The 24,843-nt window shown below is 40.9% G+C and overlaps 1 protein-coding gene and 1 pseudogene across 2 annotated transcripts; both read right to left on the reverse strand.

Annotated features, from left to right (window-relative positions):
• Positions 1-470: 470 nt before the first annotated feature.
• Positions 471-8,501, reverse strand: C21H18orf21 (chromosome 21 C18orf21 homolog). Of its 2 annotated transcripts, XM_055559279.1 has the most exons (5): positions 8,258-8,481; positions 8,153-8,175; positions 4,819-5,018; positions 3,303-3,499; positions 471-681 (listed from the first exon to the last, which is right to left on the reverse strand). In XM_055559279.1, exons 1-5 carry the CDS (start codon positions 8,332-8,334, stop codon positions 528-530), a joined length of 651 nt encoding a protein of 216 aa, XP_055415254.1. In that variant the 5' UTR covers positions 8,335-8,481; the 3' UTR covers positions 471-527. The 2 variants fall into 2 exon arrangements, with proteins under 2 accessions (XP_055415254.1, XP_055415255.1); XM_055559280.1 differs by lacking the exon at positions 3,303-3,499 and having other exon boundaries at positions 8,258-8,501.
• A 3,806-nt stretch (positions 8,502-12,307) lies between these two features.
• Positions 12,308-19,349, reverse strand: LOC129635735 (ribosomal biogenesis factor-like; annotated as a pseudogene).
• Positions 19,350-24,843: the final 5,494 nt, after the last annotated feature.

Below are 24,843 nucleotides of genomic sequence, written 5' to 3' on the forward strand. Positions count from 1 at the left end.
CTTAGCTAAGCTAAGATAGTTACTGTGTTATGTTCCAATGTAAATTTTAGACCTAAAAGTAGGTATTCACCAGAGCAAATGAAATGCCACTTACAGTGAAACATTATAGTGTACACTTTTTCTGAATTAACAGTAAGGCCACAGACAACTAGAAAGGAGTAAGTAGACCTCTTATAAAGGCCTCAATTCCCTTATGAAAGAAAAGGACATAAATAATGAAAACTTAGGGGAGGAGAAAAATCATAATGTAACCACTCACTGTTCATATTTATCTTTACTACTTACCTTTCATATATTTCTGATCCTTGCAATCATCCTGTGAGGCAGGCAGGATTGTGAGGCAGGCAGGGTTCAGTTTTTCATTCCAAGGAGGTATTTTCTCCATAAACACTGAAGAATGCCAAGAAAAGTTTGCTCTTGGACCTGAGTTTCCATTTATTTTAAGAATAAGTAACTTTTTAAAAAAGCAGTTTTTCTAACTTTAGTTTCAGAAATTGCATTAAACTTTTATTTTCATAGTCCATCTTTTACAAAGAAGATAAGAAATTTCTAAAGTCCATCTTTGGATTCTTTTTGGATTCACTCTGACTAAGCAACATTTTTAGTTGAGAGAAGTGTTTCTTTGTTTTGCTCACATTCTTTGAGGAACAAATGGATGTTGACTGTCCAGATGTAGGTGTTCTGAAAAGAAACATAAAGCCACACTTAGATATGGCAACAGTTCCTCCTACCTAGCCTAGATACCTACTACTATAATCATTTTCTGCTCTTCTGTAATAATTATGGCCATACATGAGCAGTAGCTGTACCCAGCAAAGTCATTCGCAGTTTGTTAAGAAAAAAAAAATCTCACTAAACAGGCTAACGGCAACATTAAGGAGGTATAAGGGGTATGTCTAGAAGCTTCTTTCATACCTGAAAGAGAAAGCTAAAGGCAAAGTCTCATTAGGACTGAGTTCCTTGTAAGACTGACATCAAAATTCATGATAATTCTAAGCAAAGACTGCAAAAACATTTTTTAGTTCACAGCTCAAGACCACTTCCTTTCTCAAAAGTGAAGAATCTCAACCTATGCATACAGGTACCATTCTGTTGTATTTTCACCTTTACACAAGGTGAGCTCTAGAGGGCAAAACGAAGATCATGGCATCTGGTCCCATCATTTCATGGGAAATAGATGGGGAAACAGTGTCAGACTTTATTTTTTGGGGCTCCAAAATCACTGCAGATGGTGACTGCAGCCATGAAATTAAAAGACGCTTACTCCTTGGGAGGAAAGTTATGACCAACCTAGATAGCATATTCAAAAGCAGAGACATTACTTTGCCAACAAAGGTCCGTCTAGTCAAGGCAATGGTTTTTCCAGTGGTCATGTGTGGATGCGGAGAAGGCAATGGCACCCCACTCCAGTACTCTTGCCTGGAAAATCCCATGGACGGAGGAGCCTGGTGGGCTGCTGTCTATGGGGTCGCACAGAGTTGGACACGACTGAAGCGACTTAGCAGCAGTAGCAGCAGCAGCATGTATGGATGTGAGAGTTGGACTGTGAAGAAAGCTGAGCGCCGAAGATTTGATGCTTTTGAACTGTGGTGTTGGAGAAGACTCTTGAGAGTTCCTTGGACTTCAAGGAGATCCAACCAGTCCATTCTAAAGGAGATCAGTCCTGAGTGTTCTTTGGAAGGAATGATGCTAAAGATGAAACTCCAGTACTCTGGCCACCTCATGCAAAGAGTTGACTCATTGGAAAAGACTCTGATGCTGGGAGGGATTGGGGGCAGGAGGAGATGGGGACGACAAAGGATGAGATGGCTAGATGGCATCACTGACTCGATGGACGTTGAGTCTGAGTGAACTCCGGGAGTTGGTGATGGACAGGGAGGCCTGGCGTGCTGTGATTCGTGGGGTCGCAAAAAGTCAGACACAACTGAGCGACTGAACTGAACTGAACTGTATATTCCAGTGCTTTTTAACAGAACCAAGCACAGAGGGTGCTCTATAAATATCCACTGAATAAACGATTCCCCATCTGGTATGTGTGTATTTATGCCTCCTTCCACTTCATTCTCTCCAACTTTGTTCAGCCCCCAAACAATATTTGGGGTTTGTCAATCTTATCCCTTTTCTGACCCCCCAACCATGATAAACATGATACAACTTTCTCTTTCCTGCATATACATAACAAACAGTCTGGTCTAAATGCAAGTGGATTATTTTAAATATTCTAAATTTTCTTTTATCTGCATATATCCTGTAAGTAGAAACTTGCACGATGAATTCCTATCATATCAAACACCAAATAATCAGGAATACAGAGAAAACTAACTTGAAATTTTAAATGTCAATCCTCATATAAAAACCTCAATAAGCAGAAATAATCTAGTCTTTGCTGAATTTTGTTATTTAATTTCAAGAAGCTACCAGACTCTTTTGTAACAAAAATGTTTAAAAATTCCTTTCACAGTTACTAGAGTTAAATTTGTTAATCAGCATAATGAATAAAGTATTGAGGATTACTGAAAATAAAACATGTGCCCAGTCACATAGTTAACTTCACATCATTTCACAAATCCCTGTTCTGTTGAGTTCCTGACAGGGGAAACCGCAAAAAATAAAGGTTTAGAGCAGGAAAGTCAACCCTGACTGGTTGTCTTGGTGACACAAAGGATGAATTAAGGCAAGTGATAGGCAGACAGATTGGTGCCAGCTAGTGGGGGCTGGAAACTCATGCCAGTGTCTTTCATATGTACAGAGTGAGGTACCCCAGGCTTCTAATCAGAACTGTGTTTTTTAATAAATATTAGACTAGAAGGGTTTGAAACTAGAAGCAGGAAGACTCGGGGAATTATTGTAGTAATCCTGGCAAAGGATGAATAATGACCTGAACAGACAGCAGCAGCATGGAGTAAAAGGAGAGGACAGTTGCAAACACCTTGGAGGCAGGATGGACAGAAACTGGTGACTAACTGGGCCAGGACAGAGGGAGCAGGACTGTCAATTATATCGACCATGTAAGGTCAGAATGTCTAGAAGGGCATGTTCATTTATGGATTAAGGAAATTTAGGAGGATGGGCAGGTTTGAGTGGTTACCTCTGGGGACATGCAGGGGTGGGAAGTGGATATATTTAAGAGGCAGTTGGGAACGGGCCCAGGGAGAGGTTGGATGTAGAGAAACACACCTGGAAGTCAGTGCAGTGATGACTTCCTCAACTGCATGGCAGTTTCAGGGAGTGTTTATTAAACAGAGAAATTAGAACTCAGGGGTTAGCAATGGCCATTTATATAACTTAATGGATTAACATACCTGAAAATCAATGCTGGGCTCTTGCCTTTGGAACCAGACATGTGATTTAGGTTTGCAGAACTTGGAGTCTTTTTCTCTGGGGTCTTCAGGCTGAGTTTACTCGTAGGAGTGGTAGGATTGCTCTTCAGTGCTGACAGAAAGCTTCTGCTTTTTCCATGATGTTTAACTGTTCTGTTGCACGTTTTACAAGTAATCAACTGCCACAAAAAGAAGAAACAGTGAGTCTTATTTCTCCTTGTAATTTAATCCAATAAACTGTATATTCATTAAATTCTTATAGGTAAGACACCCTTTAATATCTGGGCATTTATACCTTTATAACATTTTATAACATTTTTTTTTTTTTTTGAAGAAAAATTCCAAGCCTTTTCCCAATAAAATATGGCAAAATATCACTGAAAATAATTGACTCCTTCAGACCCTTAGTGAATCTATATATAAATACAAGTCTAAAGTAATTTATAAAACCAGGCATATGAATTCTCACATTTTCATCCTTCTTCACTTCATTAGGAATAGAGGTTGACTTTCTTTTCAGGATTCGTTGTTCAAGACATGGTCCATTTTACAGCTAAATGCTCTTCTACACACCTGACTCACAAGGCACCAGATTCGGCCCAGGCCTCAACAAAATTAACAAACTAGTTTATGAGAAGTACTCTGATGTTCATGAGCAGGTAAAAATGCATTCACAGAGGTTTAAGTTGCTTTATGAAAATGCACTTACCTGTCCAACAACGGTAAACTCGTAAATATGGCAAATAAACCAATCCAAGTTGTTACTGACTGTAGTCTAAGGCCAGACCTAATCTGTCATAGTGTCCACCATGCCCAGCACAGTGCCTAGTAGTAACCAGGCACTGGAATAGTTGGTAAATGTTTAACACAGAACATGCACATAAAGTGTATCTAATACTGGTCGCTACATACTAAACCATAACTAATTTAATTTGGTTGTTTCATTCCACTTTACATCTCCAATATATAACACTGTTTGGCATAATGTAAGATTCTCAATAAATGTTTGATGAATGAACATAAGACACACTTATCTTTGTTGGACGTAAATACATACTCTGACATGGAGAGGGTGACTGAAGAAATGACACTGGTACCTAATACTTGACGCTCTTTCCTTATGTATACCTAATACAGTTTACTGTGTCTGAATAAAAGGACCATTAGCTGAAAATATTTAGTGGTTAACTGCAGTTCGGATGACGTCACACTGGTGAGCTCAAGAAATCCTCAAATCTGTGAAAATAACTGTGTTCAACAGTAAGATCTGGGCATTCAGAGTTCATGATGTCTGGTTTTAGGTAACATTGAAAAACAAAACTAAGCTGTACTCTTGATGAAACAGTAATCACGAGAAAAAAAATCTTATGTATATATTTTGACAATCTAAATATACTACTATAAACCTCTGAGTTATATTCAGGCTAATTCTTAACCTTAACCATCGTAAGTGAAAGAAAGTCTAGTTTACTTACACAGAATGGAATCGAAATCTTACCAGCACACTTTTGGAGTCTTTGTACTTTTTCAGAATTTTTGCTTCTTTAAAACTGAGTGTATAATTTCTTGCTTCTCGATTCAGAAGTTTTTGTATTTTGGGTGTCAGTTTGGGCTTGGGTTTGAGGCGCACTCGAGATTTATCCTGAACAAGCAACTGGAAACAGTATGGACATGTTCCTTCAAAAGTGCTTTTATCATCTAAAATTACACAAGTAAAACCCAGAAGTCAGCAAATCAGAGTATTCTGTTACCACAAGCTATCAATATTATAGATGCAAAAGAGTATATTATTTAATATGAGCAAATACAAATTTTCCTTAAGCAAAACTCAAAATATAAGAATCTACAAAGATAAAATGACAAAAATTTATTTTACAAAACACTGTAGTTCTATTGAGTCACTCTTTAGCAACAGATAGGTTAAGTCCCCACCCTTTTTCACATCATGCGAAATGCCAGGCTGGATAAAGCACAAGCTGGAATTAAGATTGCCGGGAGAAATATCAATAACCTCAGTTATGCAGATGACACCACCTTTATGGCAGAAAGCAAACAAGAATTAAAAAGTCTCTTGATGAAAGAAGAGAATGAAAAACGTGGCTTAAAACTCAACATTCAGAAAACTAAGATCATGGCATCCGGTCCCATCACTTCGTGGTAAATAGATGGGGAAACAGTGACAGACTTTATTTTTTGAGGCTCCAAAATCACTGCAAATAGTGACTGCAGCCATGAAATTAAAAGACTCTTGCTCCTTGGAAGAAAATCTGACCAACCTAGACATTATATTAAAAAGCAGACGTTACTTTGCCGACAGAGGTCCGTCTGGTATTTCCAGTAGTCATGTATGGATGTGAGAATTGGACTATAAACATAAAGAAAGCTGAGTGCCGAAGAATTGATACTTTCGAACTGTGGTGTTGGAGAAGACTCTTGAGAGTCCCTTGGACTGCAAGGAGATTAAACCAGTCAATCGTAAAGGAAATCAATCATGAATATTCACTGAAAAGACTGATGCTGAAGCTGAAACTCCAAAACTTTGGCCACCTGATGCGAAGAACTGACTCATTTGAAAAGACCCTGATGCTGATGTGAAAATAATTATGCTCAACAGTAAGACGTGAAGGGGAAAGAAGGGGACAACAGAGGATGAGATGATTGAATGGCATCACTGACTCGATGGACATGAGTTTGAGCAAGCTCCGGGAGCTGGTGATGGACAGGGAAGCCTGGCTTGCTGCAGTCCATGGGGTTGCAGTCAGACACAACTGAGTGACTGAACTGAGCCACTCTTTTGATATGTTGTTCATTGTTGCTACCAAGTAAAAAAAGGCTGTAAGTCTCACAAATTTTACAAACACATTTATCATGAAATAACAATATTGGGACTTTTCTTTTTTAAACAATCAGTTTTGTGAGCTGGGCTTTGTCTGCAGTACAAGGTAACAGGACAACAGACTTGCCCCAGGCCCTTTATGCAATCAAGAAAGCATTCACTGACCATCTACCATGCTAGGCTGGAGACATAAATATGGAAGTAAAGGAATTGCTATCTTTATAGACTTCATGTTCTTGGGGAGCCCTAGGGAAATGAAGGTAAGACTGGTAAGAAGTGTAACAATATGATTAAAATGCCCTGAAAATTATTAAACTCTATATAGACTAGCTAGAAACATTTCAAAGAGGCTTGACAAAGGTCATTGTAGATGACTATAAACTCTTACCTGTATTTGGAAAAGGCATCTATTATTGGTAAAGGGCTTTTGGGTACAAGTACAGTAAAAAAGCAAGCATGGTTATTTAGGGAAAGATGAAGTGTGAAGGTGATGTTGCTGAAAAGGAAGGTGGGCACACCATCTGTATAAATATTTAAGGGTAAGTCCTGTGTTAAGTGCTAGGAATAGCACTATTGAAAAGCTAAAGACCATGCTTGTAACTTAGCTCTGAAAAGTGTAAAATTCATTCACACTGAGAGACTGTTATGTGCCAAGCACTGGTTGTGGGAGATACCATGGTGAACAGAGCACAATTCATGGAGAGAGACAATGAACACAATGCCAAATGTTAAGTGCTGGGGAGAAAAAAGAAAGACTGGAAAGGAGAATGTGGATTGCTGATATAGCTGATATTTTCTTAAATAGGGAAGCCAGGGAAGGCTTCGTGGGGTGACATTTTCAAGAGATCAGAAGGAAATGAGGAAGGAATCCAAGTAGGTAAGGTAAGACTTAGGTGAGGTAAGACTTCCAGGTACTGGAAGGGCAGTTGCAAAGGCCATGACACAACATGGGGGCCTGGCAGTGGTTGAAGTTCAGTGAGAAAAAGGGAGAGCAGCTCAAAGAGGTAATGCAGACCTGTGACATAGGTACACCTGTGGGCTCATAAAGATCTTCACTTTTACTGAGGTGGACGGTCATTTCAGAGTTTGTAGCAGAGAACTGACATGAATCTAGCTTAGGTTTCCGTTAGGCTCACACTGACTGCTGGATTGAGCCTGGACTGTAGAGATGCATGGGAGCTGTGGGCAATAATCCAAGAGAGAAACTGATGGCTTGGACAGGGTGGTAAGAGGGATGTGGAAAGAGGTGGCTAGATGTTGGATACATTTTAAAGCCAACAGGATTTGCTGGCATATTGTCCTGGGGAGGAAGACTGTTAGTGAGACAAGAGTGGCTCCTAGGTTTTTGGGCTGAATGAATCTTAAGGATGGGGTTACTGGTTACTAAAATGGGAAGAACTGGGGAAGGGGGGTTGTCGTGTTGGGGGATAAAGCTCGAGTTTTCGCCTAATGTGACATTCAAAAAAGTTGTCAATGCATCTGGATGAGTCTAGGATTCAGGGGAGTCGTCTGAACTGGGATATAAGTTTGGAAGTCCTCAGTATGAAGAATTTAAAACCCGTAAGACTGCATGAAAAACTGTCATCAAGGAATTGGGCGTAGGTAGAAAAGACGTCCAAGGGCTGAGTCCTGGGACACTCCATCATTTGGAGGGTGGGGAAGGAGGCGCCAATAAAGCAGATCAAGAAGTACTGGCTAAAGAGGCAGGAGTTGAACTCGGTGATGATTTGGAAGCCAAGTGAAGAAACTACTTCGAGTAGATTGATCAATCGTGTCAAATGCCAATAAAAGGTCAGGCAAGGTAAGTCATGTTAAGGCATTCGGTTTTTGTTTTTGTTTTTTTTCTTTTTTTTTTACGGAACTGAGAAGCCTCTGGAGGGGGGTTTATAATGGCCGTGGATCGATCAGATTTCTCTGGATCATCTGGTTCGTTGTGCGGAAGGGAAGGAGCGGGGCCACTAGAGCCCGACCCACAACCAACGGGCGTCCTCCTTACCGTGTGACGAGCTGTAGGCCCAGCTGCAAAAGAGACAGACACTCGTAAGGGACGGGACACACCCGCCTGCCGCTCGCCTCCCGCTTCCCCTCCCTCCTCTCTTACAGGAGGTAGCGGGCCTGGCCCGGGCAGCTATTTTGTAGTTTCCACGCCGCGGCCTCAAGGTAGTGCTTCTGCCTCATCCCCGCCGATATCCCACGCCGCAGAGACCCGGTTGCAAAAAGGAGACTCCGGAAGCCGGCTTCCTAAAGCGGCGTACTTTGACGTCCGGATCCGACCGTCCTCTGGAGCCAGGCACCCTCGGCTGAAGGGTTCCGGTCCCTCCGCGTCCGGGCGGGCGTCCGGGGACCGACCCTTCTGCCGCCTTTGGCCCCGCCCCTGGGTTCCGCCTGGTCCCCGCGGGCTGGGAGTCAAGTGAAAGTGTTATTCGCTCAGTCGCATCCCACTCTTTTAGAGACTATGGACGGTAGCCCAGCAGGCTCCTCTGTCCATGCAGTGGGTTGCCATTCCCTTCTCCAGGGGATCTTCCCGACACAGGGATCGAACCTGGGTCTCATGAATTGCAGGCAGATTTTTTTCAGTCTGAGGATCACATCACATGGGAGCCTGAGCGGAGTAGCTTGACTGGGGTGGGTTGGCAGTGTCTGGAGCCGAGGGTGCGCCCGCCACCAGCACCGTCGCCTCTAGACTTGGGAGCCCGGGTCTTGACCTGAGCCGCGGCGGGTGGACGCGGGACCAACAAGGGGGTCGCTGGGGTCTCCAATTCAGCCTGCTCTTGGAAGGGGCGCTAACGAGCTTATCTTTATTATTATTTTTTTTTTCAGTTTTTAATTGAAGTGAAATTCACCTAACTCGTTAGCCATTTTAAGGCTAACTACACAGCTCAGTGATGTGTAGTACAATTGCAAAGTTGCACCGTTACTAGTTTGGAAACAGTTGTATCAGCGTAGGGGAAACCTCATACGCCACTAGGAGTTACTCCCCATTGTCCCCTCCCTCCCGGCCCCTGGCAACCGCTGATAACGCTTTTTAAAATTTGTTTTATTTTTCGTTGGGCTGGGTCCTCATTGCTGCATACGCTTTTCTCTAGTCGCAGGGAGTGAGGAAGTGGAACTACTCTCTAGTTCCCATGCGCGTGCTTCTCGTTGCGGTGACTTCTGTTGTTGCCAAGTATGGGCTCTAGGTTCTGCCCGCTTCAGTAGGTGAGGCAGGTGAGCTCAGTAATTGTGATGCTGGGGCTTGGTTGCTCCACAGTATGTGGGATCTTTCCACTCCAGGGATGGAACCCATGTCCCCTACATTAGCAGGCAGATTCTTTACCACTGAGCCACCAACCTCAAGTAAATGGAATCATACATGGGGTCTTTCAGGTGAGGCTTCTTCCATTTGGTATAGTGTTTTTGAGGTTCATACACTTTGTATTATGTATCAGAACTTCATTCCTTTTTATAGCTGAGCAGTGAGAGTCCCTTGGACTGCAAGGAGATCAGCCCTGGGTGTTCTTTGGAAGGAATGATGCTAAAGCTGAAACTCCAGTACTTTGGCCACCTCATGCGAAGAGCTGACTCATTGGAAAAGACTCTGATGCTGGGAGGGATTGGGGTCAGGAGGAAAAGGGGATGACATAGGATGAGATGGCTGGATGGCATCACCGACTCAGAGGAGCCTGGGGGGCTACAGTCCATGGGATCGTAAAGAGTCAGACACGACTGAGCATGCCATGCCATACCATACCATTCAGTGAATAAAGAAATTGAGGCAGTGAAAGGTTAAGTTGTTTGCCTGAGGATGCATGTCTGATGAGTGATAAACGTGAGTTTGAGTGAACTCTGGGAGATGGTGATGGACAGGGAGGCCTGGTGTGCTGCGATTCATGGGGTCACAGAGAGTCGGACACGACTGAGCAACTGAACTGAACTGAAGTGTATATATGTTGTCACCAAGTCATGTCCAACTCTTTGCAACCCCATGGACTGCAGCACACCAGGGCTCCCTGTCCTTCACCATCTCCCAGAGTTTGCCCAAGTTCATGTCCATTGAGTCATTGATACCATCCAAACATCTCATCCTCTTGCATCCCCTTCTCCTCCTGCCTTCAGTCTTTCCCAACATCAAGGTCTTTTCCAGTAAGTTGGCTGTTCACATCAGGTGGCCAAAATATTGCAACTTCAGCATCAGTCCTTCCAATAAACATTCAGGGTTGATTTCCTTTAGGATTGACACCTAATTTTATCTCTTCAGTCATTGATGGACATGTGAGCTGTTTCTGCTTTTTGGCTATTGTGAACACTGCTGCTGTGAACTTGAAGGTGTGTTAGTTTCTATTCTTTTGGATTTATACCTGGCAGTGTAATTGTTGGCTTATACTGTAATTCCATTTTTAACAAGGATTCCAACGTCTCCACATCTTCACCAACACTCATCTTCTGGTTTTGTTTTGTTAATTCTAATCATCCTATTAAGTGTGAAGTGACATCTCTTTGTGGGTTTGATTTGCATAATGATGTTAAGCATCATTTCATGTGTTGTTGGCAACTTGTATATCTTTGAAGAAATGTCTGTTTCAGTTCTTTGTCCAGTTTTTAATTGGATTGTTTGCCTTTTGTTGTTGAGTTGTTGCAGTTTTAAAAAATGTGTTCTGGATGCATGCATATGTGCTAAGTCGCTTCAATCATGCCCTCTATTTGCAACCAGGACTGTAGCCCACCAGGCTCTTCTGTCTATGGGACTCTACAGGCAAGAATAGTGCAGAGGGCTGCCATGACCAGGTATATTCTGGATACTAGACTCTTATTTATCCTTCATTTTTAAGTTCAGAAAGAAGTCACATGATGCAAAAGTTTGTAAAGAGAAAGTATCTATTTAACACCAGATTTTAATTTTTCAGAAGAAAAGTTACTACATATGCTCTTCCCACCTTTCCACCCTATTTCTGTGAGATGATCAACAGTGGCAGTGGGGTCTCTTCTCCTTCTGTACCATTACACACATAAGCACACGTATGAATACCTGCATGCATGCTAAGTCATTTCAGCCATATCTGACTCTTTGTGACCCTATGGACTGTAGCCCACCAGCCTCCTCTGTCCATGGGATTCTCCAGGCAAGAGTACTCGAGAGGGTTGTCATGCCCTCCCCCAGGGTGTCTTCCTAACTCAGGGGTCGAAACTGCTTCTTTTATGTCTCCTGCATTGGCAGGTGGGTTCTTTACCACTAGTGCCACCTGGAATGCCCGGATGAATATATAAATATCCCCAAACTCCATTACCACATACCCAGCAACAACAAAGCAAGACATATACAAAAAACTAAAACCAAAAGTAAAATATTAGTCCTTTACCACATTACTTGCCTTTTTCCTTAACAACAAGTCACACACATCTCTCCAGTATACTGGAGATTACATATATATATATATATATATATATATATATATATACACACACACACACACACACACACACATACATACTCGCATGCTTTTAATAGCTGACAATATGACAAAATGTAATGAACCATAATTTATTTAACCATTTTCCTATCGATGAACATTCAGTTTTTTTCAGTGCTTTGCTAGTTCTAATAGTGCAGCAGCAATATCTTGTATATGCTGCTGCTGCTAAGTCGCTTCAGTCGTGTCCGACTCTGTGCGACCCCATAGATGGCAGCCCACCAGGCTCCCCGTCCCTGGGATTCTCCAGGCAAGAACACTGGAGTGGGTTGCCATTTTGTATATACTAATGCTTTTTATTTCCTTTGTCTGAATTCCTAAAAGAGAAATTACTGAGTGGAATGATATCCATATTTTAATTTCCTAGATCATCCAAGAAAGGTTGTAGCAATTCACACTCCCAGCATCAATATCTGAGAAAGCTGGGTCAAATTGGATAGGTGAAAAGGTGAAGGTCATTAGCTTACTTAAATACCACTGAGATAAAGCCTCTTTTCATTTATTTCTTGATGGTTTGCATTTTCTTTTGTGAAAAGTAATCTTCATTGAGTTGTTTATCAATTTCTGGGAATCTTTGTATTTTGGTGAAATTCATCCTCTGCTTGTCATTTATGATGCAATGTTTCCTTACTTAACTTTTTTTTTCTTGTATAAAATATTAAATTTATTGGTCTTTTTGGGGAATTTGATGCATCATCAGTGTATTACAAGTGAGCCATTAATCTTGTAGCTTCATCAACATTAACTGGTACATTTTCATGACACTGCTGAGATATCAGTTGTTTCTGCAGGGGTTCAAGGGAAAGGCCTTTTGAGAAGTTTGCCAGTTCCCTTTGTATATCTATAAAAGCTTTATTCACTCTGTTAACTTTTTCATCATTCACAATGTTTATCTTCTTAAGGTTGGTGGTAACTGGTTTTGCTTTATTTTTAACCTTAAAGCTTTATTTTGGCTGGCTATGTGGAATACATTCCTGGAATTCTCCCCTCTTAGTTTGTTCTCGCCTATTGTCAGGCCTCCAATACCCTCGTGCAGCTTCTCAAATTCCAGGTGATGCCATCTCTATGTGCAATATCCAGCTCCTTACTTAACTTTTATACTTGGAAGGTTTATAGCATTTTGCCCCCCAAGATTTTATATGTGTTTAGACTCTTCATAAGTCAGTCTGGGTTTTCTGTATAGCTTTAAAGTGAAAGTGAAAGTGAAGTCGCTCAGTCATGTCTGACTCTCTACGACCCCATGGACTGTAGCTTGATAGGTTCCTCTGTCCATGGGATTCTCCAGGCAAGAATACTGGAGTGGGTTGCCATTTCCCCAACAGTATGTATTCAGTTCAGTTCAGTTCAGTCGCTCAGTCGTGTCCGACTCTTTGCGACCCCACGAATCACAGCACGCCAGGCCTCCCTGTCCATCACTAACTTCCGGAGTTCACCCAAACTCATGTCCATCGAATCAGTGATGCCATCCAACCACCTCATCCTCTGTCGTCCCCTTTTCCTCCTGCCCCCAATCCCTCCCAGCATCAGAGTCTTTTCCAATGAGTCAACTCTTCACATGAGGTGGCCAAAGTATTGGAGTTTCAGCTTCAGCATCAGTCCTTCCAATGAACACCTAGGACTGATCTCCTTTAGGATGGACTGGATGTATCTCCTTGCAGTCCAAGGAACTCTCAAGAGTCTTCTCCAACACCACAGTTCAAAAGCATCAAATCTTCGGCGCTCAGCTTTCTTCACAGTCCAACTCTCACATCCATACATGACCACTGGAAAAACCATCAGTTCAGTTCAGTTCAGTTCAGTCACTCAGTCGTGTCCAACTCTTCACGACCCCATGAATCGCAGCACGCCAGGCCTCCCTGTCCATCACCAACTCCTGGAGTTCACTCAGACTCACGTCCATCGAGTCAGTGATGCCATCCAGCCATCTCATCCTCTGTCATCCCCTTCTCCTCCTGCCCCCAATCCCTCCCAGCATCAGAGTCTTTTCCAATGAGTCAACTCTTCGCATGAGGTGGCCAAAGTACTGGAGTTTCAGCTTTAGCATCATTCCCTCCAAAGAAATCCCAGGGCTGATCTCCTTCAGAATGGACTGGTTGGATCTCCTTGCAGTCCAAGGGACTCTCAAGAGTCTTCTCCAACACCACAGTTCAAAAGCATCAATTCTTCGGCACTCAGCCTTCTTCACAGTTCAACTCTCACATCCATACATGACCACAGGTAAAACCATAGCCTTGACTAGACGAACCTTTGTTGGCAAAGTAATGTCTCTGCTTTTGAATATGCTATCTAGGTTGGTCATAACTTTTCTTCCAAGGAGTAAGCGTCTTTTAATTTCATGGCTGCAGTCACCATCGGCAGTGATTTTGAAGCCCAAAAAGATAAAGTCTGACACTGTTTCCACTGTTTCCCCATCTATTTCCCATGAAGTGCTGGGACCGGATGCCATGATCTTTGTTTTCTGAATGTTGAGCTTTAAGCCAAGTTTTTCACTTTCCACTTTCACTTTCATCAAGAGGCTTTTTAGTTCCTCTTCACTTTCTGCCATAAGGGTGGTGTCATCTGCATATCTGAAGTTATTGATATTTCTCCCGGCAATCTTGATTGCAGCTTGTGTTTCTTCCAGTCCAGCATTTCTCATGATGTACTCTGCATATAAGTTAAATAAGCAGGGTGACAATATACAGCCTTGACGTACTCCTTTTCCTATTTGGAACCAGTCTGTTGGTCCATGTCCAGTTCTAACGGTTGCTTCCTGACCTGCATACAGATTTCTCAAGAGGCAGGTCAGGTGCTCTGGTATTCCCATCTCTTTCAGAATTCTCCACAGTTGATAGTGATCCACACAGTCAAAGGCTTTGGCATAGTCAATAAAGCAGAAATAGATGTTTTTCTGGAACTCTCTTGCTTTTCCCATGATCCAGCAGATGTTGGCAATTTGATCACTGGTTCCTCTGCCTTTTCTAAAACCAGCTTGAACATCAGGAAGTTCATGGTTCACATATTGCTGAAGCCCGGCTTGGAGAGTTTTGAGCATTACTTTACTAGCATGTGAGATGAGTGCAATTGTGCGGTAGTTTGAGCATTCTTTGGCATTGCCTTTCTTTGGGATTGAAATGAAAACTGACCTTTTCCAGTCCTGTGGCCACTGCTGAGTTTTCCAAATTTGCTGGCATATTGAGTGCAGCAGTTTTACAGCATCATCTTTCAGGATTTGAAATAGCTCAACTGGAATTCCATCACCTCCACTAGCTTTGTTCGTAGTGATGCTTTCTAAGGCCCACTTGACTTCACATTCCAGGATGTCTGGCTCTAGGTCAGTGATCACACCATCGTGATTATCTGGGTCGTGAAGATCTTTTTTGTACAGTTCTTCTGTATATTCTTGCCATCTCTTCTTAATATCTTCTGCTTCTGTTAGGTCCATACCATTTCTGTCCTTTATCGAGCCCATCTTTGCATGAAATGTCCCCTTGATTTCTCTAATTTTCTTGAAGAGATCTCTAGTCTTTCCCATTCTGTTGTTTTCCTCTATTTCTTTGCATTGATCGCTGAGGAAGGCTTTCTTATCTCTTCTTGCTATTCTTTGGAACTCTGCATTCAGATGTTTATATCTTTCCTTTTCTCCTTTGCTTTTCACTTCTCTTCTTTTCACAGCTATTTGTAAGGCCTCCTCAGACAGCCATTTTGCTTTTTTGCATTTCTTTTCCATGGGGATGGTTTTGATCCCTGTCTCCTGTACCATGTCATGAACCTCATTCCATAGTTCATCAGGCACTCTATCAGATCTAGGCCCTTAAATCTATGTCTCACTTCCACTGCATAATCATAAGGGATTTGATTTAGGTCATACCTGAATGGTCTAGTGGTTTTCCCTACTTTCTTCAATTTCAGTCTGAATTTGGCAATAAGGAGTTCATGATCTGAGCCACATTCAGCTCCTGGTCTTGTTTTGGTTACTTTATTATGCTGAAGCTAGACAACTGACTATTCATCCAAATGTTTTTCTCATACTTTTCTAGCTTGATTTCTTCCATGTACACATTTAATCCATATGAAATATATTTTCACTTAAGTATGAGGTAGAGCATCTAACTGAATTTTTTTCCAGATGGACAAAGATCCCAGATATGCAAAGATTCCTCCCTAGTCCTTTTCTTCTGGAATTGAAGCTTAAAAAATATGCAGTGAGCACTGAATATGCACCAGGCACTTTTTAAAGCATCTTATTTATGTGAACTCACGTAATTCTTGCAACCCCATGGCATAGATGAAATGACAGTTCCTCTGTATGAGTTTTTAGAAATAAAGTTGCAGCTACTTCTAGATTCTCTTATCTGTTTAATTGTCAGTGTTTGGTCGCTCAGTGGTGTCCGACTCTGCGACTCCAGGGACTATAGCCGTTCAGGCTCCTCTGTCTGTCGGGTTCTCCAGGCAAGAGTACTGGAGTGGGTTGCCATTCCCTTCTCTAGGGGATCTTCCTGACCCAGTGATCCAACCCCTCCCCTGGGTCGGTGTCCCTTCGTCTCTTTCACCAGCCAGTAAAGCAGAAGAGGAGAACTGTGCCATATGTGCACTTGCACGCATTCTTCTGGCCCCCGGCGCACTTTATTTCAGTTATTCCTCTTCTGTCTGCTCTGAGCACTGCACTCCTGTATCCCAATCCTTCAAGCAGGACCTTTACTTGCATCACAACTTGTCTTCTCAGGCATCATGCGGCCCAGAAGTCACTCTTGCCTTCCCCCCCACAACCGGCCCTCCCGCCCAGTCTCCTTCCTTCTCAGCCCCACCAAGAACCTGCTTCCTCTTCCCACCCGCTATAGGGCTCCCCACCCTTCACAAATCCCAATACTGCACACTTCTCCCCACACCTTGGCCACCCTCTCTTCTTTTACTTGCACCCCTACCTTGGCCCCCAACATTCTTTTCCTGCTTCCTTTCTCCCAGTCCATTCTTCACTGGGCTAAGTGACCTTCTTAAACTGTAAATCATTTGGGGGGACCTGGAGCATCCTCTGCAAGCTCCTCATTGCACTTGGAACACAAGCTCCTGGCATCCTCTCCAGGGCCCACGTGGCTGGTCAGTGTCCCACCTCAGACCTCACCTTGTCTCACCTGTGCTGTGCTTAGGTGCTCAGTCATGTCTGACTCTGCGACTCCATGGACTGTAGCCCACCTATCCCACCAGGTTCCTCTGACCGTGGGATTCTCCAGGCCAGAATACTGGAGTGGATTCCCATGCCCTCCTCCAGGGGATCTTCCCAACCCAGGGATCAAACCCAGGTCTCCCATATCGCAGGCGGATTCTTTACCATCTGAGCCATCAGGGAAGCCCTTGAATACTGGAGTGGGTAGCCTATCCCTTCTCCAGTGTATCTTCCTGACCCAGGAATCAAACCAGTCTCCTGCATTTCTGGTGGATTCTTTACCAGCTGAGCTACCAGGGACTCACTCCTGTCCTGCCATGCCAGCCTTCTCTCTATCACTTAACATGGCCTGCTCAGATCCACCCAAGCCCTTGGCTTTGAATGAGGATCCTTCCCACAGCTACTTTTCCTCCTCATTCAATCTTGTCTCAGACATCACTGTCTCAGAAAGGCATTCTTTGACCACCCCAATAAAGAGCTGCTTCTGGACCACCCACCAAGTCACTCTCTGCCTTTACTGGTTTCTATTGTCATAGTAACCTCACTATCTGAAATTGCTTTATTCATTCATGGGTTACCTGGCCTCTTTCTGAATACCTTGACAGCAGAACTTGGTCTGTCCTTTCTGTTGCTGTTGATGCGGACCCCAGCGTAGACACTGGCAACAGAGCAGGGGTTCAGTATGGATTTGCCACAGAATCATACTGGAAGGAAAGGAAGTTGAAGGGGGTTGAAAATAAAATAGATTGGCCATGAGTTGACAACTGTTGGCAGTGAGTTTCTTGTGTTTATTTATTGATTTAAATTTTTTATCATGAAAAATCTCAAACATATACAAAATAATCACCATACTATAATGAACCTTCAGACTTCCATCACACAGCAACTCTCAGTTTCTTGTGCCATCTCTGCCTCTCTCTACCCCCTTCAATTATAGTAATTTTAAACATTCTTAAAGGCATGTTGAAATGTATAAATCTTAAATGTACAACTTAAAATGAATATTCTCCTATCAAGATATAGAATGTTTCCAGCCCCCTGGAAGATGAACTACAGACTATCAAGATTTCCAGCATCCCAGGAGTCACCCTAGTCCCCCAAGTAATCTTTCTGTGTCAGTTGCCCCTCAAAGAGGCCACCACTTTCCTTCTCCTTGAAGTGAAGTTAAAGTCACTCAGCCGTGTCCAACTCTTTGTGACCCCATGGACTATAGTCCATGGAATTCTCCAGACCAGAAAACTGGAGTGGGTAGCCCTTCCCTTCTCCAGGGGATCTTCCCAACCCAGGAATTGAACCAGGATCTCCTGCACTGCAGGCAGATTCTTTACCAACTGAGCTATGAGAGAAGCCCTTCCTTCCTCTCCCTCCCTTTTTCCTTCCCCTCCCTCTCCTTCTTCTTCTTACCATATTTTAATTTTACCTTTCCAGAATTTCATACAAATTATATAATAAACACTTTTCACATAGATGAGTTATGACTTTCTAAAACTTCACATTAATGGAAAGAAATAGTATGTACTTCTTTTATTGCTTTTTTTGCTGGGTTTTATTCCATTTTATAGTTATACTGCACTTTGTTTATTCATTCACCTGTTGATGGACACTGGACTGTTTCCAGTTTTTGTCTATCATAAATAGAGCTGTGATTAACATTCTTATACAAGTCTTTTTGTAGCCAGTGTTTTCACTTTTCTTGCAATAAAGTAGAGTAGAATTTCAAACAGCATGTTTAACTTTATAAGAATGGCCCAAATGTTTTTCCAAGGTATTTGCACCATTTTGAATTCTCATCAAGAGTGTATGAGCGTTCTATACAGTTTTGCTAATATTTGGTATTGTCAGTCTTTTAACTTTTGAACCATTGTAATGGACGTAGAGTAGTATCTCTTTGCGGCTTCAGTAGTCACTTGACTGGTGAATAATAATATTGAGCACTTTTCATGGGCTTACTGGCCATAGGCATGACTACCATTGTGAAATGTCTTTTCACATCTTGTCCACTTGAAAAATTGTCTTCATTTTTGTTATCAAATTGTATGAGTTTATTATATATTCTTAATAAAAATCTTAACTATGTATTTTCTTAATGGTGTCTTTTAATGAACAGAAGTTTTAATTTGGATGAAACCTAATTTGTTAAGTTTTGCATTTTTTTTTCTTGTATGGTTACTGCTCATCTAGCCCTAAATCATAAGATATCCTCCTATATTTTCTTCTAAACAGTTGGTAATTTCATTTTGATGTTTAGGTCAATGAGCCATCTCAGATTAATTTTTGTGTAGTATGAGGGAGGGGTGTGAGTAGTTTCAGTAACATTTGTTGTAAAGACTTGCCTTCCTGCATTGACTTTATCTAATACTTTTGTCAAAACCAATTGATCATTAGCTGTTGGTATATTTCTAGACTTTCTAGTCTGTTGTATGGATCTATTTGTCTACCCTTATGGAGATACCATACTGTCTTTTTATTTAATAGAACACATAGCTTATTTATTTATCTTTATTTATGTATGTATGTATTTAATAATTTTTGGCTGTGCTGGATCTTTGTCATTGCGCCTGGGCTTTCTCTCATTGCCATGAGCAGGGGCTACTCTTCGTCATGGTTCACGGACTTCTCACTGCAGTGGCTTCTCCTGTTGCAGAGTAAAGGCTCTAAGTGCACACACTTCAGTAGCTGCAGCTGGCAGGCTCAGTAGTTGTGGCACACAGGCTTAGTTGCTCAGCAGCATGTAGGATCTTCTTGGACCAGGGATTGAACCCATGTCCCCTGCATTGGCAGACGGATTCTTATCCACTGTACCACCGGAGAAGTCCACCATACTGTCATAATTTCTATAATTTTGTAATAAACTGACGTTAGTGTAAGTGCTCCAGCTTTGTCTATTGCAAATCCTTGTCTTTTCCACATACATTTTAGAATTGTCCTGCCAGTTTCTATTGGAGAAGGCAATGGCAGCCCACTCCAGTACTCTTGCCTGGAAAATCCCATGGATGGAGGAGCCTGGTGGGCTGCAGTCCATGGGGTCGCTAAGAGTCAGACACGACTGAGCGACTTCACTTTCACTTTTCACTTTCATGCATTGGAGAAGGAAATGGCAACCCACTCCAGTGTTCTTGCCTGGAGAATCCCAGGGATGGGGGAGCCTGGTGGGCTGCCGTCTATGGGGTCACACAGAGTCAGACACAACTGAAGTGACTTAGCAGCAGCAGCAGCAGCCAATTTCTATAAGAAGCCTATTTACATTGAATTGTAGGAAGATCATTGTGGGGAGAATTAATACCTTGGCAATATTGAATTTAAATCCATAAATGTAGTCTATATCTCCATTTATTTAGGTCTTTAATTTATTTTTGCAGTGTTTAGTTGTTTTCACTGTACAGGGCTTACATGTCTTTTATGAAATTTATTCCAAATATTTTATGCTTTTGATGGTATTGTAAATGAGACTATTTTTAAATTCACTTTCCCAATATTTGCTGTTAGTATGTTAGTAAGACTTAGTTAAACTCACACATTAGTTTTTGAGAATCAGAGTTAAACTCATAAATTAGATCTGGGTTGTTTTTTGTAGTTGATTCCTTAGTTTTTTCTGTACAAATGATCATGCCATCTGAGAATAAGGGTATATATATGTTCTTCCTTTTCAACTTATGTGTCTTGTGTTTATTTTTCTTCCCTTATTGAACTGACAAAGACCTCCAATACAACAGAAGTGGCAAGAGCAGAGAAACGTACTTTCTTTCCAGTATTAGGGAAAATATGTATAGTGTTTTACTATTAAGAATTAAGTAGTTGTAAATTTTTTACAGATACATACAATAAAATTAAGCAAATTCTCCTTTGTTCCTCATATGCTGAAGGTTACAAACATTTTTTTTTTTCATAATGAATGGGTATTGAATGTTGTCAGATGCTTTCTTTGCATCAGTTGAGATAGTCTTTTTTTTTCTTTACTATCTGGATATGGTGGGTTATACTGATTGGTCTTTGAATTGTTAACAAACTTTGTATTCCTGGGATTAAACCATAGTTTTTCATGATTTATTTATGTATAGTTTAATTTGATTTATATTCATATAAGGTCTTTGGCATTAGGGTTATGCTGGTTTCATAAAACAAGTTGGAACTGTGCCTTTAGCCTTTGTGTTCTGAAAGAGTTTGTGTAAGATTGATATTATTTCTTTCTTAAATATTTAATAGAATTTACTAATGAAATCATCTTATGCTGAGGTTTTCTCTGGGAGTTTTTTATAATAAATTCAATTAATTAATAAATATAAAGCTACTCCAATACTCTACTTCTTTTTGTAAGTTGGTATTAATTTTGGTAAATTGTATTTTAAACTATAATTTGTTAAAGGGCCTTTTTTAAGTAAAAAAGAAAAGGCCATAGTAGAAAAAAGAAAAAATATATATATATGAAAAAAAGAACTCACTGGTAAAGGTAAAAAAATAGTAAAGGGAGTGGACTAGCCACTTAAAAAGCCAGTATGAAGGTTAAATGACAAAAGCAATAAAGTCAGCTATAACTACAATAAGTAGTTAAGGGGTACTCAAAGCTAAAGATGTAAAATAAAACATCAAAAACATAAGATGTGGTGGTAGAGTAAAGATTCATGGTGCTTTTAGAATGCACTCAAAGTTAAGGACTATCAGCTTATATATATGTCAATATTTAGGAACTTTATGGTAACCACAAGTCAAAAACCTTTAACAGATCCACAAAAGTAAAGAGAAAGGAACCCAAAACTAACACTAAAGACAATCATCAAATCACCAAGGACGAGATCAAGAGAAGAAAAGTACAGAAAAGAGCTACAAAACTACCAGAAAATAATTAGCAAGATGGCAATAAATACATGGCTAACAATAATCACTGTGAATGTAAATGGACTGAATGCTCCAATCAAAAGACATAGGATGGCTGAATGTATAAAAAAGACAAGACCCACTATATGCTGCCTGCAAGAGGCTGTCTTCATATCTAAAGACACACAGAGACTGAAAGTGAGGACTTGGAAAAAGATATTCCATGCAATTAGAAATGAATGGAAAGTTGAAATAGCAATATTCATTTCAGACTAAGTAGACTTTAATATAAAGTCTATAATAAAAGACAAAGAAGGACATTATATAATAATAAAGGGATAAATATAAGGGGATATAGTATTCATAAAATACTAAAATCTGACAAAGACACTAAAAAAAAAAGAAAGAAAAGAAAATTACAGGGCAACATCCCTAATGAACATAGATGCAAAAATCTTTTGGCTCAGGTTCAGTGAACAAAGGGTGTCAGAACCTGTGTTACAATCTTGGTTTTCTGATTTTTTAGATTGGTATTATTTTCACTGCACCACCAAAGATCTGAAGGTTCTTTTCAGGAAGAATTCTGGGCCATGAAACACTAGAACAACAAAGTTACAAAGAAGACAAAAAAACCTCAAAAAAAAAAAAAAAAGATTAGGAAGCTGAATTCAATAATACATTAAAATAATACACCATGATCAAGTGGGATTTAGTCCAATGATGCAAAGATGATTCAATACCCACAAATCACTCAACATGATACACCAATTAACAAAATGGTAAAAGTATATGATTATTTCAATAGATGCAGAAAAGTCTTTTGACAAAATTCAATACCCAGTTATGATAAACTCTCAATCCAGTGGTATAGAGGAAACATATCTCAACACAATAGATGCCATTTATGACAAACCCATAGAACAATCATGCTGCTGCTGCTAAGTTGCTTCAGTCGTGTCCGACTCTGTGCGACCCCATAGATGGCAGCCCACCAGGCTCCCCCGTCCCTGGGATTCTCCAGGCAAGAACACTGGAGTGGGTTGCCATTTCCTTCTCCAATGCATGAAAGTGAAAAGTGAAAGAAGTCACTGAGTCGTGTCCGACTCTTAGCGACCCCATGGACTGCAGCCTACCAGGCTCCTCCATCCATGGGATTTTCCAGGCAAGAGTACTGGAGTGGGGTGGCCACTGCCTTCTCCAAGAACAATCATACTTAATGGTAAAAAACTGAACGCATTTCCTCTAAGGTCAGGATCAAGTCAAGGAAGCCCACTCTTGCCTCTTTTATTTAACTAATAAGTGCTAGCCACAGCAATCATAGAAGAAAAAGACATAAAAGGCATCCAAATTGGAAAAAAGAAATAAAATTGTCACTGTTTGCAGATGAAGATATGTAGAAAACCCTGAAGACTCCACCAAAAACAATTAGAAATAATAAATTACTTCAGTGAAGTTGCAGCATACAAAATTAACATACAGAAATCTGTTACATTTCTATACTAATAATGAACTACCAGAAGGAGAAATTAAAAAAATAATTCCATTTACAATTGTATTAAAAAGAACAAGATACCTACCCAGAGTGGTAAACACATGTACTCAGAAAGCTACAAGACATTGATGAAAGAAATTGAAGATGACACAAACAGATGGAAAGATATGAGACTCATGCATTGGAAGCACTATATTATTAAAATGATCATACTACCGAACACATCAATAGATGTAATGCAATTCCTATCAAGATACCAAAAGCCTATTTCAACAGATCTAGATGAAATAATCCTAAAATTTGTATATAACTCAAACAGACCCTAAATAGCCAAAGCAATCTTCAGAAAGAAGAATAAAGCTGCAAGTATCACACTTCCCGATTTCAAACTATACTATCAAGCTATAGTAATCCAAAAATACGGGATGGCACAAAAACAAACACACAGATCAGTGAAATAGAATAGAGTCCAGAAATGAACCCGCGCTTATATCACCAATGCAAGAGTTGGACACGACTGAAGTGACTTAGCAGGCATGCAGGCAAGCTAAAACGCAGGGGGCAAGAATGTAAAATGGAGAAAATATAGTCTCTTCAATAAATGGTGGGAAAACTGGACAACTTCATGTTGGAGAGTGGAACTAGACCACTTTCATCATATATAAAAAATTAATTCTGCTTCTCTATTAATTCTACACCTGCCTCTCTATTCCTGCCCTGCAGATAGGTTCATCTGTACCATTTTTCTAGATTACAGATAGATGGGTGAGATGTGGGGTTGGGAGGGAGGTCCAAGTCGGAGGGGATATACGTGTACATTTGGCTGATTTGCTTCGTTGTACAGCAGAAACTAATACAACACTGTAAGGCAACTATATCCCAACAAAGCAAAACAAAGTGAGACAGAGAGCTTCATTTTACATAGAAGCAATTTTGAATTTAATGTATTTGAGAGCCAAGTGCTAACAGAATGACTGGTTCTTCTTCTGAAAAAAAAAAAAAAAATCAAAATAGATTAAAGACTTAAATATAAAACCTGAAACCATAAAATTTCTGGAAGATTATATAGGTAGTATGCTCTTTGAAATCAGTCTTAGCAATATTTTTTGATATGTCTCCTCAGGCAATGGCAACAAAAGCAAAATTAAACAAATAGGATTACATCAAACCAAAAAGCTTTTGTATATGAAGTAAACTGTCAACAAAACAAAATGGCAGCCTACTGAATGGGAAAAAATATTTCCAAACGATATGTCTGATAAGGGATTAATACCCAAAATATATTAAGAAAATAACCTCACACAACTCAACAACAATAAAAACCTAATTTAAAAGTGGGCAGAAGCTCTGAATAGACATATTTCCAAAGGAGACATACAGATAGCTAATAGCATATGAAAAGCTGCTCAAAAGATGACTAATCACTAATCACTGGGCTGCTGCTGCTAAGTCGCTTCAGTCGTGTTCGACTCTGTGCAACCCCATAGAGGGCAGCCCACCAGGATCCCCCGTCCCTGGGATTCTCCAGGCAAGAACACTGGAGTGGGTTGCCATTTCCTTCTCCAATGCATGAAAGTGAAAAGTGAAAGTGAAGTCGCTCAGTCGTGTCTGACCCTCAGCGACCCCATGGACTGCAGCCTACCAGGCTCCTCCGTCCATGGGATTTTCCAGGCAAGAGTACTGGAGTGGGGTGACATCACCTTCTCCAGTCACTGGGCAAATGCAAATAAAAACCACAATGAGATATCACCTCACACCTCTCAGAATGACCGCTGAAAAATATAAGTAACAAG

Source organism: Bubalus kerabau, chromosome 21, assembly GCF_029407905.1.
Source record: "Bubalus kerabau isolate K-KA32 ecotype Philippines breed swamp buffalo chromosome 21, PCC_UOA_SB_1v2, whole genome shotgun sequence".
In the NCBI taxonomy this organism is placed as follows: Eukaryota; Metazoa; Chordata; class Mammalia; order Artiodactyla; family Bovidae; genus Bubalus; species Bubalus kerabau.